The following is a 20,362-nucleotide window of genomic DNA, read 5'->3' as shown; positions in this document are numbered from 1 at the left end:
CCCGGCTGTATCACTTACCAGCTTGGACCTTAATTGCCCTGTGCCTCAGTTGCCTTATCTGTAATATTGGGATATTAATAGTATATACCTTTCAGGGTTGTTATGAGGTCTTCTAAAAGATTGTCATAGCTCTCTGACCAGGAATAGCCAAGGATCACAGGGCAGTGTGGATAGGGGTCCATCAATAGATTTATCTATCAAATTACTTTCCTAGGAGTACTAGGGATCACATCCTATCTCTAACAGAGGACATCCACTGACCTTGTTTACCTCTGTCGATGTGGTATTGGTGTTGGGGAACTAGACATGTAGAACCAAGTATTGATCCACAAATCTGCTCAATACCCCATTGTTATTGCACAGAATGGTCTGTAATCTCAGAATTGACACTGCAGGGCTGGATCATTGTATTCTAGTTTGAGCCAAAATTGTATAGCTTAATGGCCCAGCATCTTTGCCCTCCAGTGAAGTCTGAGATAGCTTTGGTTGCTATCTTTTATCATGTGGCATACATGTAACTTAATGTGTTCTAAGTTAGATTAGTCTGCTATCCTGGAATTGTCACTCCATTTCCCTGCTCTTACACCAGTTACAAAACTAGGAGCATAACCAGTACAGCCTCTTTCTTCTTCACTGTAGTCCTGAAACTAAATGTGTCCTAAAATAATACATTATCAGGAAAATTACAGGAAAGTCTACAAGTCTCTAATGAATTGTTCCCAGAATGGATGCTTTGGGAGCTGAGTACTGAGTTTTGAGTTTTTAGCTATGATTGACTAATCTGTCAAAGGAGACTTCTATTGCGTATTTGGGAGCAACTGGAACAACTCATCACTAACTGCTCAGGTTTCTATTAATGGTCTCAGGAAGGTGTCACAGCACACGATGGAGGAGCCTGGTATTGAGAGCCCCAATTACCTTTATCTTCTGGCAAAGAATTGTGTCATTTGGGGGATAAATCTGTGATATACAAAACTCTACCATGAACCAGAACTGCCCATATCAGATATGAACTCTAAAAAATCTCATGGAACAAGTACAGAACCTACTTCTAATTTGTTTAAATACTTTTAGTCCCTTTGCTGAGGTGCAGATGTTTATTTGCAGGACCTGTACTGTCGTTTTTAGTGCTCTTTTACTCCACATACCCTAATTCATCTGTTAAGGCAGATTGACAATCAGAAAGAGAAACTAGCAGAAATTAGTACAATCTTGAATTTCAATCTGATAGTAAAAGCATTTACTTAACTATCAAAAATTCCTGTTAATCACACAAGTTACGTATCTACTTATTGAAACTCAACTAATTAGAATTTATGAAATTTAAATCTTATCTATGTATTATGATTTGCCTAAGTTAGAACAAAAAAGACTTTTTAAAATTAGCCAAAGGTTCTGGGGCCATTTGAAACAACTTAAAGAGGTCATTTCATCACTGCTATATTGATTAGCAAGAGGTAAATCACTTCCATTTGGTTTATGAATATAAAAAAACCTTAAAATTCCTATTCTAAAAATGGGTTTTCACCTCATCTGTGAATCTAAAAACAAAGAAAAAAGTGTTAAAATAAAAAAACAACAGAAGGGGAAAATAATGTGTAATGTTACTGTACTCTTAATTTGCTTTTATGGCCCCAATTACTTTTATTTCAGAATACAACATTTTGGCTGGAAATATATCCAGTTAACAAGTATTTTGGGTGCTTACCACATGTCAAACCCTGTGCTAGATTTTATGGTGCTAAAAAGAAAAGTCTGTGTAACACCGGACTTTATTTCCATACTGGTTACTGAATTGTGAACATATTTTTATATATGACCAAACAATATATCAAATTCAGACATGTCTTCAGAAAGTTCCATTAAGAGTGAGAATATTTGTTGCTGGAGTGGGGGGTGGGGTGGGAGGGATGGGGTGACTGAGTGATAGACACTGGGGAGGGTATGTGCTCTGGTAAGTGCTGTGAATTGTGCAAGACTGTTGAATCTCAGATCTGTACCTCTGAAACAAATAATGCAATATATGTTAAGAAAGAAAAAAAAGAAGAAGAAGAAGGTAGCGGGAAGAATGAAGCGGGGGGAAATCGGAGGGGTAGACGAAGCATGAGAGATGATGGACTCTGAAAAACAAACTGAGGGTTCTAGAGGGGAGGGGTATGGGAGGATGGGTTAGCCTGGTGGTGGGTATTGAGGAGGGCACATTCTGCATGGAGCACTGGGTGTTATGCACAAACAATGAATCATGGAACACTTCATCTAAAACTAATGATGTAATGTATGGGGATTAACATAAGAATAAAAAAAAAGAGTGAGAATATTTGTTTATATTATGGCCTTCTGTTGGACTTGGCTTGCTTTCCTTTTGCTTTAAAGTAATTGCCTATAATCTGAGGTGTCTGGTTGTCAGAGATCTTGGTAAGGTTCAAGAATTATCTAGAATCTCACAGTTTGTCATCTCATCCTAGATTTTGGATTATGTAGGTAAATTGGATAGCTTAGACATAAAACAGCTTTCTGCGGCCCAGGACTGTCAACTCAACTAGCAGTACTTATAATTAGCATGCTCACATTTGTTCCATATGAACAGAGAAACAACACAATCAATTCTTGCCTTGGAGTGAGAGGTTTGGGGGCATAGATTAAGGGGTTTGAGGATTAATGTTATCTTCCCTACCAAGGCTAGTAACTTCATAGCTACTGATAAGCTGTGATTTACACTAATTGTCATGCATCTTCCTTTCTCTTCCTAGCACCCCAAAACATGCAAACAGACATACATCACTCATTCACACACCCACCAAGATTGAAGCACCTGAACTAAACTTTAGCACTAAACTTTTACCTTCCTAAGAAGGTAGAGCAGACAGGACTTTTTCATAATTCTGATCCTCAACCAGCAGAGGCTCCAGAATTTGTTTAGGATGGACTTGGGGACAGCAATTTTGGAAAAAAATTGTGTTAAAGCTACTGTCTTGTATGGAAAGTACAGTAATTTTACTTAAATTATATTTTTAATTTGGGTGGCTTATAGGGTTGGTGCTGCCACACTTCATGGAAGGAAGTGCTAAAACCCTCCTAAGTCAGCCTCCTTTGGCTCCAGGTTTCATTGAGGGAGATAGAGGTAGGAGTTAAGGTATAGGCAAGCAGGAGCAATTAAAGAGGCTAACAAATTGCCAAAACTTCCAAAGGGAGGAAAAGTAAGTATATGAAATTTGGTCTATGAAACTCTACTTCAGTTTAGCATTTATAGAGTAAATTTTTCACTTGCTTTTGAGTGTAAAAAAATACTTAGAAAAATAATTTTCTTAAAATAAAATTTTATTACATGGTGTGATGAGCACTGGGTGTTATACGCAACTAATGAATCACTGAACACTACATCAAAAACTGATGATGGGCGGCTGCAGCCTTGCTCTGGTCCCTGTGGCAGGCAGCCAAGCTGTGTCTCCTCCTCCGCCACCGCCATATTGTCTGTGTGAGGAGAGGGGAGAGCCACCGCTGCTGCTTCCACCACAGTTTAAAGAAAACAGTTCTGAAACAAGGTCTTACCCCCAGCTGCTTCCGAACACAGTGACCACCAGATCTCCAAATATCAAGTCCACCTTCGTTCACCAACCTGTCAGACATGTCGGGACCCGTACCAAGCAGGGCCAGAGTTTACACAGATGTTAATATGCACAGACCCCGAGAGTACTAGAATTATGAGTCACACGTGGTGGAGTGGGGTAATCAAGATGACTACCAGCTGCTTCGAAAATTAGGCCGGGGTAAATACAGTGAAGTATTTGAAGCCATCAACATCACAAATAATGACAAAGTTGTTAAAATTCTCAAGCCAGTAAAGAAGAAGAAAATCAAGCGTGAAATAAAATTTTGGAGAATTTATGAGGCGGTCCCAATATCATCACACTGGCAGACACTGTAAAAGACCCTGTGTCACGAACCCCTGCCTTGGTTTTTGAACACGTAAACAACACAGACTTCAAGCAATTGTACCAGACGTTAACAGACTATGATATTCTATTTTACGTATGTGAGATTCTGAAGGTCCTGGATTATTATCACAGCATGGGAATTATGCACAAATGTGAAGCCCCATAATGTCATGATTGATCATGAGCACAGAAAGCTACGACTAATAGACTGGGGTTTGGCTGAGTTTTACCCTCCTGGCCAAGAATATAATGTCAGAGTTTCTTCCCGATACTTCAAAGGTCCTGAGCTACTTGTAGACTATCAGATGTACGATTATAGTTTGGCTATGTGGAGCTTGGGTTGTATGCTGGCAAGTATGATCTTCCGGAAGGAGCCATTTTTCCATGGCCATGATAATTATCAGTTGGTGAGGACAGCCAAGGTTCTGGGGACAGAAGATTTATATGACTATATTGACAAATATAACATTGAATTAGATAAACGTTTCAACGATATCTTGGGCAGACACTCCCGTAAGCGATGGGAACACTTTGTCCACAGGGAAAACCAGCACTTTGTCAGCCCTGAGGCCTTGGATTTCTTGGACAAGCTGCTGCGATACGACCACCAGTCATGGCTTACCGTAAGAGAGGCCATGGAGCACCCCTATTTCTATACTGTTGTGAAGGACCAGGCTCTAATGGGCTCGTCTAGCATGCTGGGGGGCAGTACACCTGTCCGCAGCACCAATATGATGTCAGGGATTTCTTCAGTGCCAACGCCTTCACCCCTTGGACCTCCGGCAGGCTCACCAGTGATTGCTGCTGTCAGCCCCCTTGGGATGCCTATTCCAGCTGCTGCTGGTGCTCAGCAGTAATGACCCCTTCTGTCTCTTGATGCCTAAGCAGAGGTGGGGGAGTCCTCACTTTCCTTGATGCAGCTTGCACCTGGCGGGGAGGGGTGAAATACTTCAGAAGCACCGTGTCTGAACCGTTGCTTGTGGATTTGCAGTAGTTCAGTCATAAAAAAAAAAAAAATTATAATATGCTGATTTTCTTTTTTTTTTTTAACTCGAACTTTTCATAACTTGGGATTCCCTGAAAAATTACCTGTAGGTGGAATACTTCACGGACAACATCTTTCCCCCTTTCAAATTCAGTTTCTCATCGCTAAAGGACAAAGATGAACCAGCCTCAATCCCGGCTGCTGCATTTGGGTGGAGATATCTTCTCATGTCCACCATTGCTCCCCGACCATCCCACACTATGGGGGGTTTATATCTCATGCTCTTCTCCAGAGATTACAGAAATGTAGGTTCTTCAAGGGAGGTGGGAAGGAAGGAGGAAGGGAGGGCCCAAGCTAAAAGAGCAGTGTACTGCTTGTCACTTTTCTCACTTTACTCCAAGTGCTTCAGTGGGGTTGTCCTGGTCAATCTCGTGGAAATATGTCTTAGTTTCATTGAGATGCTGAAAATCTACCCAAAGTGCAGACAGGTCCTGAAAACTTCTGTTCAGTATGAATCATGTCTTATTGACCTAACCCTAAATCCAACTCACTTCTACTTTTAGTTTCAGTTCAGTTTAAGATTATAATACCTTCCCTCCCAGGCTCCTTACCTTGGTCCTCTCCCCTTTCATCTCTCCATGTGCTCTATAGCTGGTGGGAGGGGGAGGAAAAGTCTTTTTCAGTTTTCTTTGACTTGGCCATTTTGAATTCAGTTAGTTACTGGGCTTAACTTACTGCTTTTTACAAAAGAAAAACATTGTCTATATGGGTTTCATGCTAGCAACTCTTTAAGAGCTAATGGAAGATGTGGCCACCCTGAGTTTCATCTTAAGCTTTCTGCCTTCTTTTCTTCCTTTCTTCCTCTTCCTTTACATGCCATCCAGTGAGAAGACCTGTCCCTCAGTCTTGTAAATGTATCTGAGAGGTAGGAGCAGAGCCTCTATCTCCAGTGAAACTGAAATGGTAGACCTGTAATTGTGGGAAAACTATAAACTCTCTTGTTACAGCCCTGAAAAAAAAAAAAAAAAAAAACTAATGATATACTACTATTTGTTGGCTAATTGAATTTAAATTTTAAAAAAAGAAGAAAAAATAAAATTTTATTATACAAAAAGTCTCAATATTATTAATATATTAGGCTTTAACTCTTCTTTTTCAGTAGTTTGCTTACTGCTGAAGAATCAGCTAACAAAAACTGGACGGTGTGGCAGTTAGAAAGCTGCAGAAGCTCATTGAAACCATTTTTGCTTACAGGTAAAGATTAATTGATTTTAAACGCTAAACAAAAAGTAAAGGTGAGAAGGTATAATTAGTAGAAATGCATTGTCAGCTTTATTATTTTTTTATTATTGTTACTGTCATAAATACACAGTTCCAAAATTAGGATTTCAGAATTTTTCATCTTAATTTTGGGTTGATGCTTATAATGCAGATAAAAGTAGTTGTGCTACTTCAGTTCCTCCATACATTATGATTTGTTATTATTTAGATTAAAAGTAATGAGGTGGAAAGCTCTGTGCCACAGTATCTAAGATGATAGTCATCATAAAATCTGGTCAAATATATCTTCTAGTTTAGGTTCACTATAACAAAATAGAATTTCAAATTTAGTAAATCTTACTTTAATTCTTTAAAATGTTATCAAATGTATTAATTTAGTAATTACTAAAATGTTCAACAAAATAATGGTTCTATTTCCTAGTAAATATTAGAATAATTTTAACTTTATGATATTTCCAGAGATTGAAATAAATCCCTTATGTGACTTCTATTGCTATAATATTCTGGACTTTTACAAGTATTACCATCTTGAAGACAAAATACTAGCTATATAACTTCAAGTTTCACTTCTTTACCAATGTGTGAAAATCTGTTTCATAAGGAATTTTCAGTGTGGTTCTATTTATTGTGTTTTCTTTTACCCTATGAACTGCTTCTATTTGTTTTTGGTTTGTTATTGTTTTTTAAGTGCCAAGAAGTGAAGAGCCCAACAGTCAATATTCAGTTATGGATTTGAAAAAGATATTTTCTATTGAAGAAGAAAGTCTTGTAGTTAATCCTGTAAGCACAGAGTGGTGGGGAAAAGGAGGACTAAATCTGAAAGAGGCAGAAACTTTGGAACATCTGAATACATATTTGTGTCATGATGATCTATCTTCTGATGATACTAAAATGGAGATATTTTTGCCAACAAAAGTGCTTCAGTTAGAATGTAAGTACGCAATAGTAAATATCACTTGTGTGAATTTTTCAGAATGAGAAAATGTTAGATACTGGCTTTCTACCAGGTGATTGGGAAAATGAAACGAAATTCCAGCATTCAGTATTAGCCCTGGCTCTGCCAGAATTTATGACTTTGAGCTCCATTAAGTCCCATTTTCTTCCTTGAAAAAAAATGAGGAAGTTTGACTAGCTCATCTTAAAATCCTTTGTTGTCCTAAAATTCTATAGTCTCAGTTTTTAAAATTTCTAGCCATTTTCAATTAAAGTGACTTTCTTTTTATAAATGATTAATTGCTAGCCCAGTGTTTATTAATATCAGACTAGACTCAAAGCAGCACTGTTATTTTTCTATCTGACAGGTGAACTCTGGGTGTTCAATAATATCTAATAACCTCTCTTTAACAATAGATAATCTTCCTTTGTTTCCAAAGAGTTTACTCAGTAAACATTTTTTACTTATACAATTTAAGGCAGCAAAATGTCTTTTGAGTATCTATATTTTGAGTTATTTTGGTTGTTACATATGCCATTATAATAAATGGAACATAGTCTGAATTACACATTTTTGAAGTATATACGGATTGTTTTTAAATCAGTTTGTGCAACAGCTTTAGATCTTAAAGAAGTTGGGAAAGTTCACTTTTAGTTTATTATAGAGTAAGTAAATATATTTAAAAATGCATTTTAGATATTATTGTGTGTGTTGGGAGACTGCTTTAAGGGGATAGGAAGTGGGGCAAGAATTGTTATCAGCAAGAGATGTTTCAAAGACAGACCTTTGAAGTATCAGGAAGAAACTCTGACATTATATTCTTGGCCAGGAGGGTAAAACTCAGCCAAACCCCAGTCTATTAGTCGTAGCTTTCTGTGCTCATGATCAATCATGACATTATGGGGCTTCACATTTGTGCATAATTCCCATGCTGTGATAATAATCCAGGACCTTCAGAATCTGTACACCAGTCTATCTGTCCTAAGGCCCAGGTGGGTACTCAGAAGAATTTTAAAAGAGATTAAGTCAGATTGCTAGACAAAGAAAAGGGAAAGGAAGATTTTATGGGGTCTTCAAATATCCAGAATAATGTATTATATCTATAAGACTATGTAAAGTCTTTATTATGGTATGTAACTATTTTGAAGTTAAAACATATAATTCACCTTGACATCCAACAGAGTTATGATGATAGTTTAATTATGAAGTTTAAAAAGCAATAACTGAAAAGAAAACAAAAATAAATAAAAAGCAAGAACTATATCAGGAGCTCATTGCCAAGTTATCAGGATACGGGTGATTAAACAGAGAGAAGTAGAAGAAAATAATCAGAAAAGGGAAATAATAAACAGTTCATATTTGCTTGCTAAACATACCAGGATGTCTCTAGAAAATATCTCAGAGGTTTCGAATTGGTAGCCTCTGATCCTAGTCAGCCCATATATTATTGACCCATATAGTGTTTTAATTAGTTACCAACATTTACAGTTTGGAGAGTTGCAGATAAAGGATCTGTATTTTGAGATTGTCTTTAAAAATTCCAAAAACCAGACCCATACTCTTATATGGCAACAATTGGTTGGAACCAATAGCAGCTCACCACTTTAGACAGGCCGTTAATAGCTCCCCACCTCCAGTTCACCATAGTTCCCAGCCCTCATAAATTGACTCCAGGTGTTAGTTGGCACTTAGCATTACTCTTGCACTTTTGTCTTACATTTAGTATAGTTAGAAGGAAAGTAAAATGTTTCTTAAACCAATATCTCTAATAAAAGCAAAATCAAAATTACAGACTGCATTTGGAAGAAAAAATTCAAAATTTATCTTCCTCAAGATTATGATTTAAGCATTGGCAATATTTTTTTAAAGATTTTATTTATTTATTTGACAGAGAGAGAGCACAGGCAGGGAGAATGGCAGGCAGAGGGAGAGGGAGAAGCAGGCTCCCCGCAGAGCAAGGGAGGCCCGATGTGGGACTCGATTCCAGGACCTGAGCCGAAGGCAGTCGCTTAACCAGCTGAGCCACCCAGGTGCCTTTAAGCACTGGCAATATAGTTCATTCATTTACATACCTTATTTCTCTGGCCCTATAGACATTTAAGATTTTCTCAAACGTTATAAGGTATAAGTTACATATAATAAAATGCACCCATTCTAACTGTACAGTTTTATGCATTTTGACAAATGTGCATACCAATGAAACAACCCACCACAATTAAGATACAGAATATTTCTTGTTTTACATGTTTTTATTTAAATTCAATTAATTAATATATAATGTATTATTAGTTTCAGAGGTACAGGTCTGTGATTCATCAGTCTTATATAACACCCCGTGTTCATTACATCACATGCCCTCCTTAATGTCCATCACCCAGCCACCCCATCCCTCCACCCACCCTCCTCTCCAGCAACCCTCAGTTTGTTTCCTATGATTAAGAGTCTCTTATGGTTTGTCCCCCTCTCTGGTTTTGTCTTGTTTTATTTTTTTCCTCTCTTCCCCTATGATACCTGTTTTGTTTCTTAAATTCCACATATCAGTGAGATCATATGATAATTGTCTTTCTCTGATTGACTTATTTTGCTTAGCATAATACCCTCTAGTTCCATCCGTGTCATTGCAAATGGCAAGATTTCATTTTTTGATAGCTGTGTAATATTCCGTTGTGTGTGTGTGTGTGTGTGTGTGTATTTATATATACACCACCTCTTCTTTATCCAAGGATATAGAATATTTCTATCACCAAAATGTTTCCTGTGCCCCTTTATACTCTGTAGTCATTACATTCCTCTCTTCGTCTAACCTTCACCCCTGATCCCAGCTCAGACCCATGTGTACTTTCTGTCACTATGTATTAGTGTCCCTTGTTCTAGAATTTCATTTATGGAATCATATAGTAACTATTTTGTGTCTGACTTCTTCCACTCAGCATAACACTTTTGAGATTCATTTATGATGTTATGTGTACGACTAGTTCATTTCTTATTACTGAGGAATTTTTCATATGGATGTACCCCAGTTTGCTTATCAACTCTCCTGGATGTATTTCTCAGATTTTTACTATTAGGAAAAAAACTTCTAGAAGTTTTTTTGTGGACATATGTTATCATTTCTCTTGATTGAATATCTATGAATACAATTACTGAGTCTTATGGTAGGTATATATTTAACTTCATAAGAAACTACTAAAGGGGTGCCTTGGTGGCTCAGTCAGTTAAGTGTCTGCCTTCAGCTCAGGTTATGATCCCAGAGTCCTGGGATCAAGCCCTGCATCAGACTCCCTGCTCAATGGGGAGCCTGCTTCTCCCTCTCTGGGAAGGAGCTCCGAGAGCTTGTGCTCTCTCTCATTATCTCTGTCGCTATCTCTGTCTCTCTCTTTCTCTCAAATAAATAAATAAAATCTTAAAAAAAAAAAGAAAGATGGGGCGCCTGGGTGGCTCAGTCGTTAAGCGTCTGCCTTCAGCTCAGGTCATGATCCCAGGGTCTTGGGATCGAGCCCCATGTCGGGCTCCCTGCTCCACGGGAAGCCTGCTTCTCCCTCTCCCACTCCCCCTGCTTGTGTTCCCTCTCTTGCTGTCTCTCTCTCTCTCTCTGTCAAATAAATAAATAAAATCTTTAAAAAAAAAAAAAGAAACTACTAAATTGTTTTCCAAAGTGGTTGCACCATTGTGCATTCACACTAGCAATGTGTAAGAGTTCCAGTTACTCTATATCCTTGTCAACAGTTGGTATTGACAGTCTTTAATTTTAGCATTCCAATGGGTGTGTTGTGGTATCTCAGTTTGGTTTTAATTTGTATTTTCCTGATGACTAATGATGGTGAACATCATTTTACATGGTCATTGGCCATTTGTATATCTTCCTTTAAAAAATATATTATAGGGGCACTTGGGTGGCTCAGTCAGTTAAGTGTCTGACTCTTGGCTTCAACTCAGGTCATGATCTCATGGGTCATGAGATCGAGCCCCAGGAGCTGGCTCCAATCTCAGCAGGGAGTCTGCTTGAATATTCTCTCCCTTTGCCCCTCCCCCTACTTGCACATGCACTCTCTCTCTAAAATAAATAAACCTTTAAAATATACATATATATTATAGCTTTATTGAAATATAATTCACATACCATAAATTTATCCATTTAAAGTATGCCATTCAATGGTTTTAGTATATTCACAGAGTTGTAATCATCACCACAATCAATTTTAGAACATTTTTCTCATCTCCCAAAAGAAATCCTGTACCCATTAGCAGTCACTCCCCATTTTCCCCAGCTGCGGAACCACTAATCTATTTTCTGTCTCTATAGATTTGTTGACTCTGGATGTTTCATATAAATGGAGTCATACAATATATGGTCTTTTGTGATTGGCTTCTTTCATTTAGAATGTTTTCAAGATTCATCCATGTTGTAGCATGTACATATCTTACGTGAAGTATTGTTCAGATATTTTGTCAAATTTTAAATAGGCTTTCTTTTTAAATATTAAGCTGTAAGAGTTCTTTGGATATATTGAATACAGTCCTTTTTCAAGTGTATGTATTGCAAGTATATTCTTCTGGTCTGTGGATTGCTTGGTACCTAAGGTTTTTACCTTTAGACTTAATTGCAAGCCTATTGGCAATAGGGCTTTTCTGGAATTCTTTCTTTGTTTGGTAACCTAGTTCCAGGATTAAGAAAAAGAGGTCTGAATTTTTGCCCTTTTTAAAAATTTATATTATTCAGGCCAAAATTGATTTTCAAAGCAATAAACAAAGTACTTCCAAGGATCAAATTATATCAGTAAGAACTTACAAATAAAAGTTATTCTAATACCCTAGTAGAACACTCATTTATGCATGGAAGTCATTTGGATATTTTTATTTTCTGTTTTTAGCATGGCTAGAACATGAAAGTTGTTCCTCACCTATTGTACTTATTAATGAGACATCTACAAATGATCATTTATTACTTCCACAAAAGATTTCATCTCCGGCAGAAGAAGTACCAGACCTGTGTTTTTCTGATGACAATTTTTCTGTTAAACGACCAAAAGAAGAAAAACCAAAGAATGATCTAGAACTAGTTTATAGAATAAGCCAAAATAAAGAAAATGAAGATTACTTGGAACGTGACTGCACAGTACCATCTATTGAATCATCTTCCTCTCCAAAAATTGAAAAAGCATCTTTTAAACATGGTAAAAAATGGGAGAATGATTTGGACCTTTTGAGTGACTTCATTATGCTGCGAAATAAATATAAAACTTGCACCTCAAAGACTGAAGTCACAGACAGTAAAGAAGATGATGGTGGGTAATTTAGTAATATTTTGGCACAGATATGATAGCTTTAAGGTCTAAATGTATAATTTATTACAGAAGGTAAGAAAATTTAAAGCTCTTTCAAATAGAATATATTCTTTTTCAAAGTCAAAGAAAGTATCATTTATTCATGATACTTATTGAGTATGGAGATAGATGTGGCTATTTAGATATAGATGTAGATACGTATTTTCCAAAAAATTTAAAAGTACACTTGAACTTGTAAGAAAAACCACTATTTGTAAAACTTGCTTTTGCAACTTGGCCATACAGAGTCAGTATTTCTAACTTTTATTGATCATTCTGCCATTCTTTTTTTCTCTTTTAGCTGACAGTTCTCAGTATTACATTTTAATGTGTACTTAAGAACACTTTGCCGATTTGATTGCTTATTACTCTTTTTAAATTTACCAAAGAGTTTCTGTGTGAGTTGTAATTGTTTTACATTCACTGCTTATAACCATATCAAAGGTAATACGTGTCATACATTTCACTTCTGGTAAAGAAATAATAAGTATTCTAGAATATGTTTGACATACATTGCCCAGAAGAATTAAGTACAAAAATATATATATTTTTTGTCACAAACTTCACTTTATTACATGAATAAATCTCCCACTGCTCCCCCGCTCTGACCTTTAGGGGAAAAGAGAGAGAGAGAGAGGGAGAAAACTTACAAAATGAGAGCACACTTGACCTTAAGTACAAAAATATTTATGTGTGAGGGGCGCCTGGGTGGCTCAGTTGTTAAGCGTCTGCCTTCGGCTCAGGTCATGATCCTGGGGTCCTGGGATCGAGCCCCGCATTGGGTTCCCTGCTCTGCAGAAGGCCTGCTTCTCCCTCTCCCACTCCCCCTGCTTGTGTTCCCTCTCTCGCTGTGTCTCTCTCTGTCAAATAAATAAAGAAAGTCTTAAAAAAAAAAAATGTATGAGAGTTACAGCATAGTTAGGTCTTATGGTCTCATATATTATTAACATAAAATTCTGCTGCTTAGTTAATAAGGCCATTTGACTCTCAAACTAAGCTCCTTTATCCAACTTAGCCTTTACTAGTAACAGAGGTAATATTTTGGTATATATTTTACTTCTTGCCTTATTTTATAGTTAATTCAGGGGCAAGAAAGAATGTTACAACTTATTGGGCCCCCTCAAAAACTCTAGTAATTGTATTATTTAATCCTAGCTATTCCAATTATTTTTTTTTAAAAGATTTTATTTATTTATTTGAGAGAGAGAGAATGAGAGACAGAGAGCATGAGAAGGAGGAAGGTCAGAGGGAGGAGCAGACTCCCTGCTGAGCAGGGAGCCCGATGCGGGACTCGATCCCGGGACTCCAGGATCACGACCTGAGCCGAAGGCAGTCGCTTAACCAACTGAGCCACCCAGGCGCCCTAGCTATTCCAATTATTTATAGTTAATTAAAAGTATACTTGAAAATAATAACATAATCTAGTTTAGGATATTTTACTCCATTATTTTTCACCATGTATTTAAAGCTCATATATTAAAATGTTTTAAGATGGTATTGTGTTTCTAAAATTACCCTGTAATCATATTATTAATAGATAACATTACTATCTAGTTAATATAAGTAACTATAAATAAATTAATTAGTTATATACATATTTGTAATCCTCTACAATACTTAGGAAAGAAGGAAGAAAACTGACATTTGAATGTTGTATGCCAGGCACTAAAATACATATTAGAGATAAAGATGATACCATTGCTGACCTTGAGAAGCTTACAACATAGTACAGTAGGCTTATAGAAAATGCCTGAGAGCTGAAGGGTGAGTGGTAAGAATTGACCTAATTAAGAAAGGATGGAGCCAGGGAGGGCTTGGGGCATAGGAGAGGATTAGTAGCAGAAGGAGGGGTATGTGGAAAGTCACAGAGAAATGAAATTGAGCCATTTGTGCCTTTCAGGTGTCAGGAACTGTACTTGGTGTTTAATCCCTATAACAATATTCAAAATAGGTATGTTTATCTATATTTTACATATGAGGACACTGAAGCTAGTGTCAGAACTGAGATTGAAACAGTGATTCGATGTCAAGATTCTTTCCACGATTGCCTTCAGCACTGTGTTACATCCATTGACCTGAATAGTTGTTCAATTTAACACTGACATGTTTCAAGGAAGAACTTTAACAACTGTGATCATATTACATGAAAGCATTTTAAGTAAAGCAACATTAAGTTTCCCTGAATAATGCAAATTAATAATTTTTATTAGAATTTCAAGATAAAGAAGAACATTCTTTGACTCTTCAGGAAGAAAGTCCTCCTGTTTGTACTAATAAAGCCATAGAGAAAATAAATCAGGAAAGGAGAGTGGATAATGTCATTGAAATTCAAGCATCAGGTATGCTGTTATGCTTTTAAAATGCATTCAAATTAAGTAAATTTGAAAGCCTTTTCCTGAGTATCTAGGACATACCTGATTTTCCATGTAATTTTCTTCATTTGTTTCAGATGTTTCTTCATTCCATTCCTACTTTTAAGATATTCCTACACCTGAACACCCCATTCACTGCCTCTGCCCCTTTCCATTGCCCTATTCCAGTCCACTCACTGTTATTTCTTCCTTCATTTAAACTGCTGCTTCCTGGGCCGCCTGGGTGGCTCAGTTTGTTAAGCGACTGCCTTCGGCTCAGATCATGATCCTGGAGTCCCAGGATGGAGTCCCACATTGAGCCCCACATCGGGCTCCCTGCTTGGCAGGGAGTCTGCTTCTCCCTCTGACCCTTACCCTCTCATGCGCTCTCTCTCATGCTCTCTCTCTCTCAAATAAATAAATAAAACCTTTAAAAAATATAAAAAAATAAATAAACTGCTGCTTCCCTACATTCATCAGAGAAGAGCAGACTGCAGCTGCTCAGACTCTTCTGCCCAGTTAGGAAAAATGAACTGCTGAGGCTTACTCCCTCTGTTCTCTTGCCCACTGTCAGGGTGATGTTAAAAAAGCTATTATTGTTTCCTATAGTGATTAAAATTTTTGCTTCTGCTGTGAAGAAGAATATTCTTTGACTCCTAAAGAATAGCCTACTTAAAAGAACATCATGCTCATTATTAAAATCAATAAGGAAATATGACACTAGTTTTTAATATCTTTTCATTTTTCGGTTCAGTTTTATTTATGACCTTTAGATGATAATGCAAATCTTAAAGTATTGCTATTCTAGTGAAAACTAAAAACAGTTTGTCATTGTGGTAAATTTATTCAGCTTAAGGTTGTAAGCTAATTGTGGAGGGAAAAAAAAAATATGTGATTCTCTTTATATGGCTCTTCACACTTGCCATATTAGTTACCGAATACATATTTTCTAATAAGCAGAATAACCATAAAATTATACATATTAACCATAAAATTATACAATTAACCATAAAACTACACAAATTCTACAGATGGTTTTTGTTTTGTTTTGTTTTCTTATTATTTTTTTGTTATTTTTGTTACTAGTTTATTTAGAATAAATATCCTAAAATGAACCTCTGTATAATCTCACGATTTTTAACTCAGAAAATAATTTGGAGGGGCGCCTGGGTGGCTTAGTCATTAAGCGTCTGCTTTTGGCTCAGGTCATGATCCCAGGGTCCTGGGATCGAGCCCCGCATCGGGCTCCCTGCTCAGCGGGAAGCCTGCTTCTCCCTCTCCCACTCCCCCTGCTTATGTTCCCTCTCTCACTGTGTCTCTGTCAAATAAATAAATAAAATCTTGAAAAAAAATAATTTGGATGTAGTTCAGTTTTCCATGAAGTGACATGTTTAATTGGTTTGTCAAAAAGAGCATGCCATCCTTATCAGACACTATCTTTAATGCTTTTACTTTCACAGAGAGCCAGTGCCAAGCATTCTGTCTCCTAGAAGCAGCAGCTACTCCTATCTTAAAAAAACTTGTATGCCTCTGTACTCTCCCTGCTGCTAATTGGACATTTGCCACTGTCATTTTTGACCAAACAAGGTTCCTCTTAAAGGAACAAGAAAAAGTAATAAGTGATGCTATTCAGCAAGGTAAGTACAAATAAAAGTCATATTATTTAAAAGGATAAAAATTTATGGGTTGTTGTATCAAATGAGTAAAAATTGAATATAGAAGGTATAGAAATTAGTCATGGATGAAGACATAACTTTAATTCAGAATATGACACCCATAAACTAATACTGGAGGATCAGCTAAGTAAGGAGAAAAAGGTAACAAATACATCTGGCATTGCTTCTCAGTAATGCTCCTAACTGACTTATATTACTTGACAGATTCCTAGTGCAAAAACCAAATTAACCCTATTATTGTTAAATCTGAACCACCTAGTTCCCTCCCAAGGTCGGGGGGATGTCAAAAATAGATTAATTAAAGTCAACCCTGGACTTTTCTCCTGGCCAAGATGGAGTAAGAGGGATTGAATTTACACTCCTTTCAGGAAGAAAAAGAAAAGACAAAGACAAAATACATGAAACCAGTTTTTAAGACTCTAGACATCAGGCAGTGAAGCACCCTGATTCCCAAGAGATGGGAAACAAGTAAGGTGAGCCCTACCATTGCCCTAGCTTACTGCCTTGAAAAAGTTGCCAGGCCATAGCACAGGGAGAGATAGTAGGGGCAGAGCCCAGTGGACAATCTGTGTTGAGGAAACAGAACTGAGAGTCCAGGGAGACCAAGGCAGCTAGAGTTCAAAGGATAGAATATGAGAGACAGAGAGAGATTCACACAGAGTATTGAGCAGAGTACTGATCAGAGTATATGTGAGGAAACCACCTGAGGTTGGGAAAGCAAACCATCTGAAAGGATTAGAGGGAGTAGTACTCTGCACTCACAGAGGGCAGGGAGTAATGCCTGCTCCGATCAGCTAGATTAGAAAAACTCATAATTTGTGGGGCACCTAACATGGTAAAATTCACAGTGTCTGGCATCCAATCAAAGATTACCAGGCATGACAAGAGATAGGAAAACACAACCCATAATGAGAATATTCCATCAAAGCAAACTCAGAACTGACAAAGATGTTAGCATTATTAGAGAAGGGCACTGAAACTTCTTATAACTATGTTCCATATGTTCAATAAGTTAGAGATAGAAAAAGGACACAAATCAGCCTTTTAGAAATGAATACAGTGTATGAGATGAAAACTGCACTGGATTAATGGCAGAGTAAATATTACAGAAGAAAAGATTAGTAAACTTGAAGCCATAGCAATAGAAACTATTCCAAAATAAAACACGGATAGATAAAATAATCTAAAAAAAAAAAAAAGAAGAAAAGAGCATCAGTGCACTGTGAAACAACTTCAAATAGCCTGACATAATAGTAAGTGGAGTTCTCAAAGGAGAGGCAAAGGGGGTAAACAGAAAAAAATATTTGAAGAAATAGTGACTGAAAGGTTTCCAAACTTAGTTAAGAACTACAAACCCATAGATCCAAGAAACTCAGTGAACCCCAAGCATAAGATGCATAATGAAGCTACATCAAGGCATATAGTCAAATTGCTCAAAACTGGTAGTAAAGAGAAAATTGTAGGAGCAGCCAGAGCAGGTACAGAAAATATGTTGCATAAGGAAAGCAAAGATAAGGATGACGTAATTTCTTGTCAGAAGTTGTACAAGTGAAAAGACAGTGGAGTAAAATCTTTAAAATACTGAAAGAAGGGGTGCCTGGGTGGCTCAGTCAGTTGAGCAACCAACTCTTGATTTCGGCTCAGGTCATGATCTCAGGGTCCTGGGATTGAGCCCTGCATCTAGCTCTGCACTCAGCTGGGAGTCTGCTTGAGGGTTCTCTCTCTCCTTCTCCCTCTACCCCTCCCCCCACTCTCTCTCTCTCTCAAATAAATAAATCTATAAGAGATGTTCAAGAAATGTTCTCCTAAAGAAAGAAGAAAAATGGTACCAAATCTGGTTTCTCTGCTCTGCTCTCATCCCTTCCAGGTCATGATTGACTTGTTTCCACAAGTCTTACAGGGGCTGGATATACTACCCAGAAATGGTTCTCCTGTTGCCTCTTGGTTCCCAGTGACTACTTCATATTTGCCTTGATCTTTATTGATTGATTAGATGAGCAGTTTCAAACTTTTTAGCAGAACATTTTGTACAAATAAATATTTCATGGGATCCCACTATATAAAACAGAGAAAAGTAGAGCTTTTCTGGTTGATTTGGGGCAATGGGCCTAGATTCCTATCTTCTTGGTTTCACTTTTGCACATGGTAAAATCCAATCTGTCATCTTCAAAAAGCTCTAGAACTACATGGAACACATTAAGTAGACAATTGGCCTGTCCCTGTGAATACATCTCTTGTTTGAGTCATGTCTTTGGACAATTATTCCCAGGTGTCTCTACCTTCATTTTAAGGTATTGCTTTATGTTATGATCACCCTTCTTTATCTTCACCAGTTGGCAAGTTATGAGTTTAATTTTCTTCTTGTTTTATAACTGGGAATCACTGATCTTTTTTCCTAAGTGGGAAAGCAACAAGAGTATGAACACTGAGGTTAGCCATCTGGGTTTGAATGCCAGCTCCACCATTTATTCACATATTGACCTTGGACAGTTACTTAACCTTGTTCAGACTATTTCCTCATCCAAAAAATGAGGCTCATAATAAACTTGTCTGACAGGGTTATCATTATAGATTCAGTGAAATAACCAGCTTACATACAGCCTGGCACATAGTAAGCACCTGATAATGAATGTTAGCTATTATTGTTAAGCGTTCTGATACACATTCAAAAATTCTAATGTGTATCTTATGTTTTTAAATATGTTTCTGCTTGCTTAGGTACAAATGATGAAAAAGAAATGACGTTCAAGCATGCTGCTCTCTTACATCTTCTGGTAACAATTAGAGATGTCCTTTTAACATGTAGCTTGGACACAGCATTGGGTTAGTGGGGGAAATTTTTATTTCCCCTTTTCTTCCTATTGAAATATTTCATCTGAAATAACTTTTACTTTTCTGAAAAAGAAATTATAAGAAATGATGTAGCCTCTTTTACTTCCACATTAAACATTATATACATTTTGACATAATTATAATAGAATATATATTTTTATTCTGCCTGTATTCTTTAAAAGAAATCATTTGTAACAAATATCATCACTTAGAAAAATAGGTTTAGGATTCTCTAATCTAGGCGTGAATTATAGAGTCATAATGCCTTAAACAGATTTGATTGTATAATCATTGTCATGCACTACTTTTTAATGTAAGGTGATATTTTGCCATGTACGTTTTAGGTCTTCATTGAATGTTTGTGGCTTTGAATCTTTGCTAGGTGAATATACATAACTAATATAACCAAATTATTAGTAGTAAGATATTTTGCAATTTCTTTTTTAGTTTTGTCTGTAAATTAGGATATGAATTACTGGAGGAATAAAAATCAAACTATTTTGAATACATTGGAAAATTTAAAGATTTTAGAAATTTTTTCTAAACTATGAAAATCATTTAAATATCTGTCTCAGTACATTACTGCTTGAGGCTCCTTATTGCAGGATTATTTAGACTTGTTTAGTAATGGTATGCTTATAAGATTGTTTCATAATTTAGAATTTCTAGGACCTATTTAAAATATAAAGTGAAAATAATTTTGCTCTGATCTGTGACCCAGAGGTTTTGTTTTATCTGTGACCCAGACAAGTATTTCTCTAATCCAAGGTTTTGATAAGTACTGAGCAGCAGTGAATTACAACTGTACTCCCTTTACGGCACTGGGAGTTATATTTGGCCAAGCATTATATTAGTATTATCTGGCCAAGTATTATAACTAAATTACAGCTACCTTTAGAAAGCCCAACATGGTGCTTTTGCTTTTCTCTCCAATTAAACCACTTGGGTGTTGATGCTGATTGGGTTGTTTTACCTCCATCTCCATCAAGTATGGATTGGGGGCTCTCACCCTAGTTTACAGTACCTGGAATTGGTATAAGGGTG

At 36.8% G+C, this 20,362-nt stretch overlaps 1 protein-coding gene and 1 pseudogene across 1 annotated transcript in view; both read left to right on the top strand.

Annotated features, from left to right (window-relative positions):
• Positions 1–20,362, top strand: part of SHOC1 (shortage in chiasmata 1) — an 89,774-nt gene that overhangs the window by 37,242 nt on the left and 32,170 nt on the right. The window contains exons 11-16 of the mRNA XM_044920401.1: positions 6,080–6,174; positions 6,890–7,132; positions 12,007–12,420; positions 14,679–14,798; positions 16,271–16,447; positions 19,205–19,309. Of these exons, the coding sequence (XP_044776336.1) occupies positions 6,080–6,174; positions 6,890–7,132; positions 12,007–12,420; positions 14,679–14,798; positions 16,271–16,447; positions 19,205–19,309 (1,154 nt within the window). The remainder of the gene's footprint in view (positions 1–6,079; positions 6,175–6,889; positions 7,133–12,006; positions 12,421–14,678; positions 14,799–16,270; positions 16,448–19,204; positions 19,310–20,362) is intronic.
• On the top strand, positions 3,626–4,792 carry LOC110581422 (annotated as a pseudogene).

Source organism: Neomonachus schauinslandi, chromosome 13 (genome assembly GCF_002201575.2).
Source record: "Neomonachus schauinslandi chromosome 13, ASM220157v2, whole genome shotgun sequence".
Lineage (NCBI taxonomy): Eukaryota > Metazoa > Chordata > Mammalia > Carnivora > Phocidae > Neomonachus > Neomonachus schauinslandi.
Note: the sequence above shows the minus strand (reverse complement) of the source record. Positions and strands in the feature narration are given on the sequence as shown.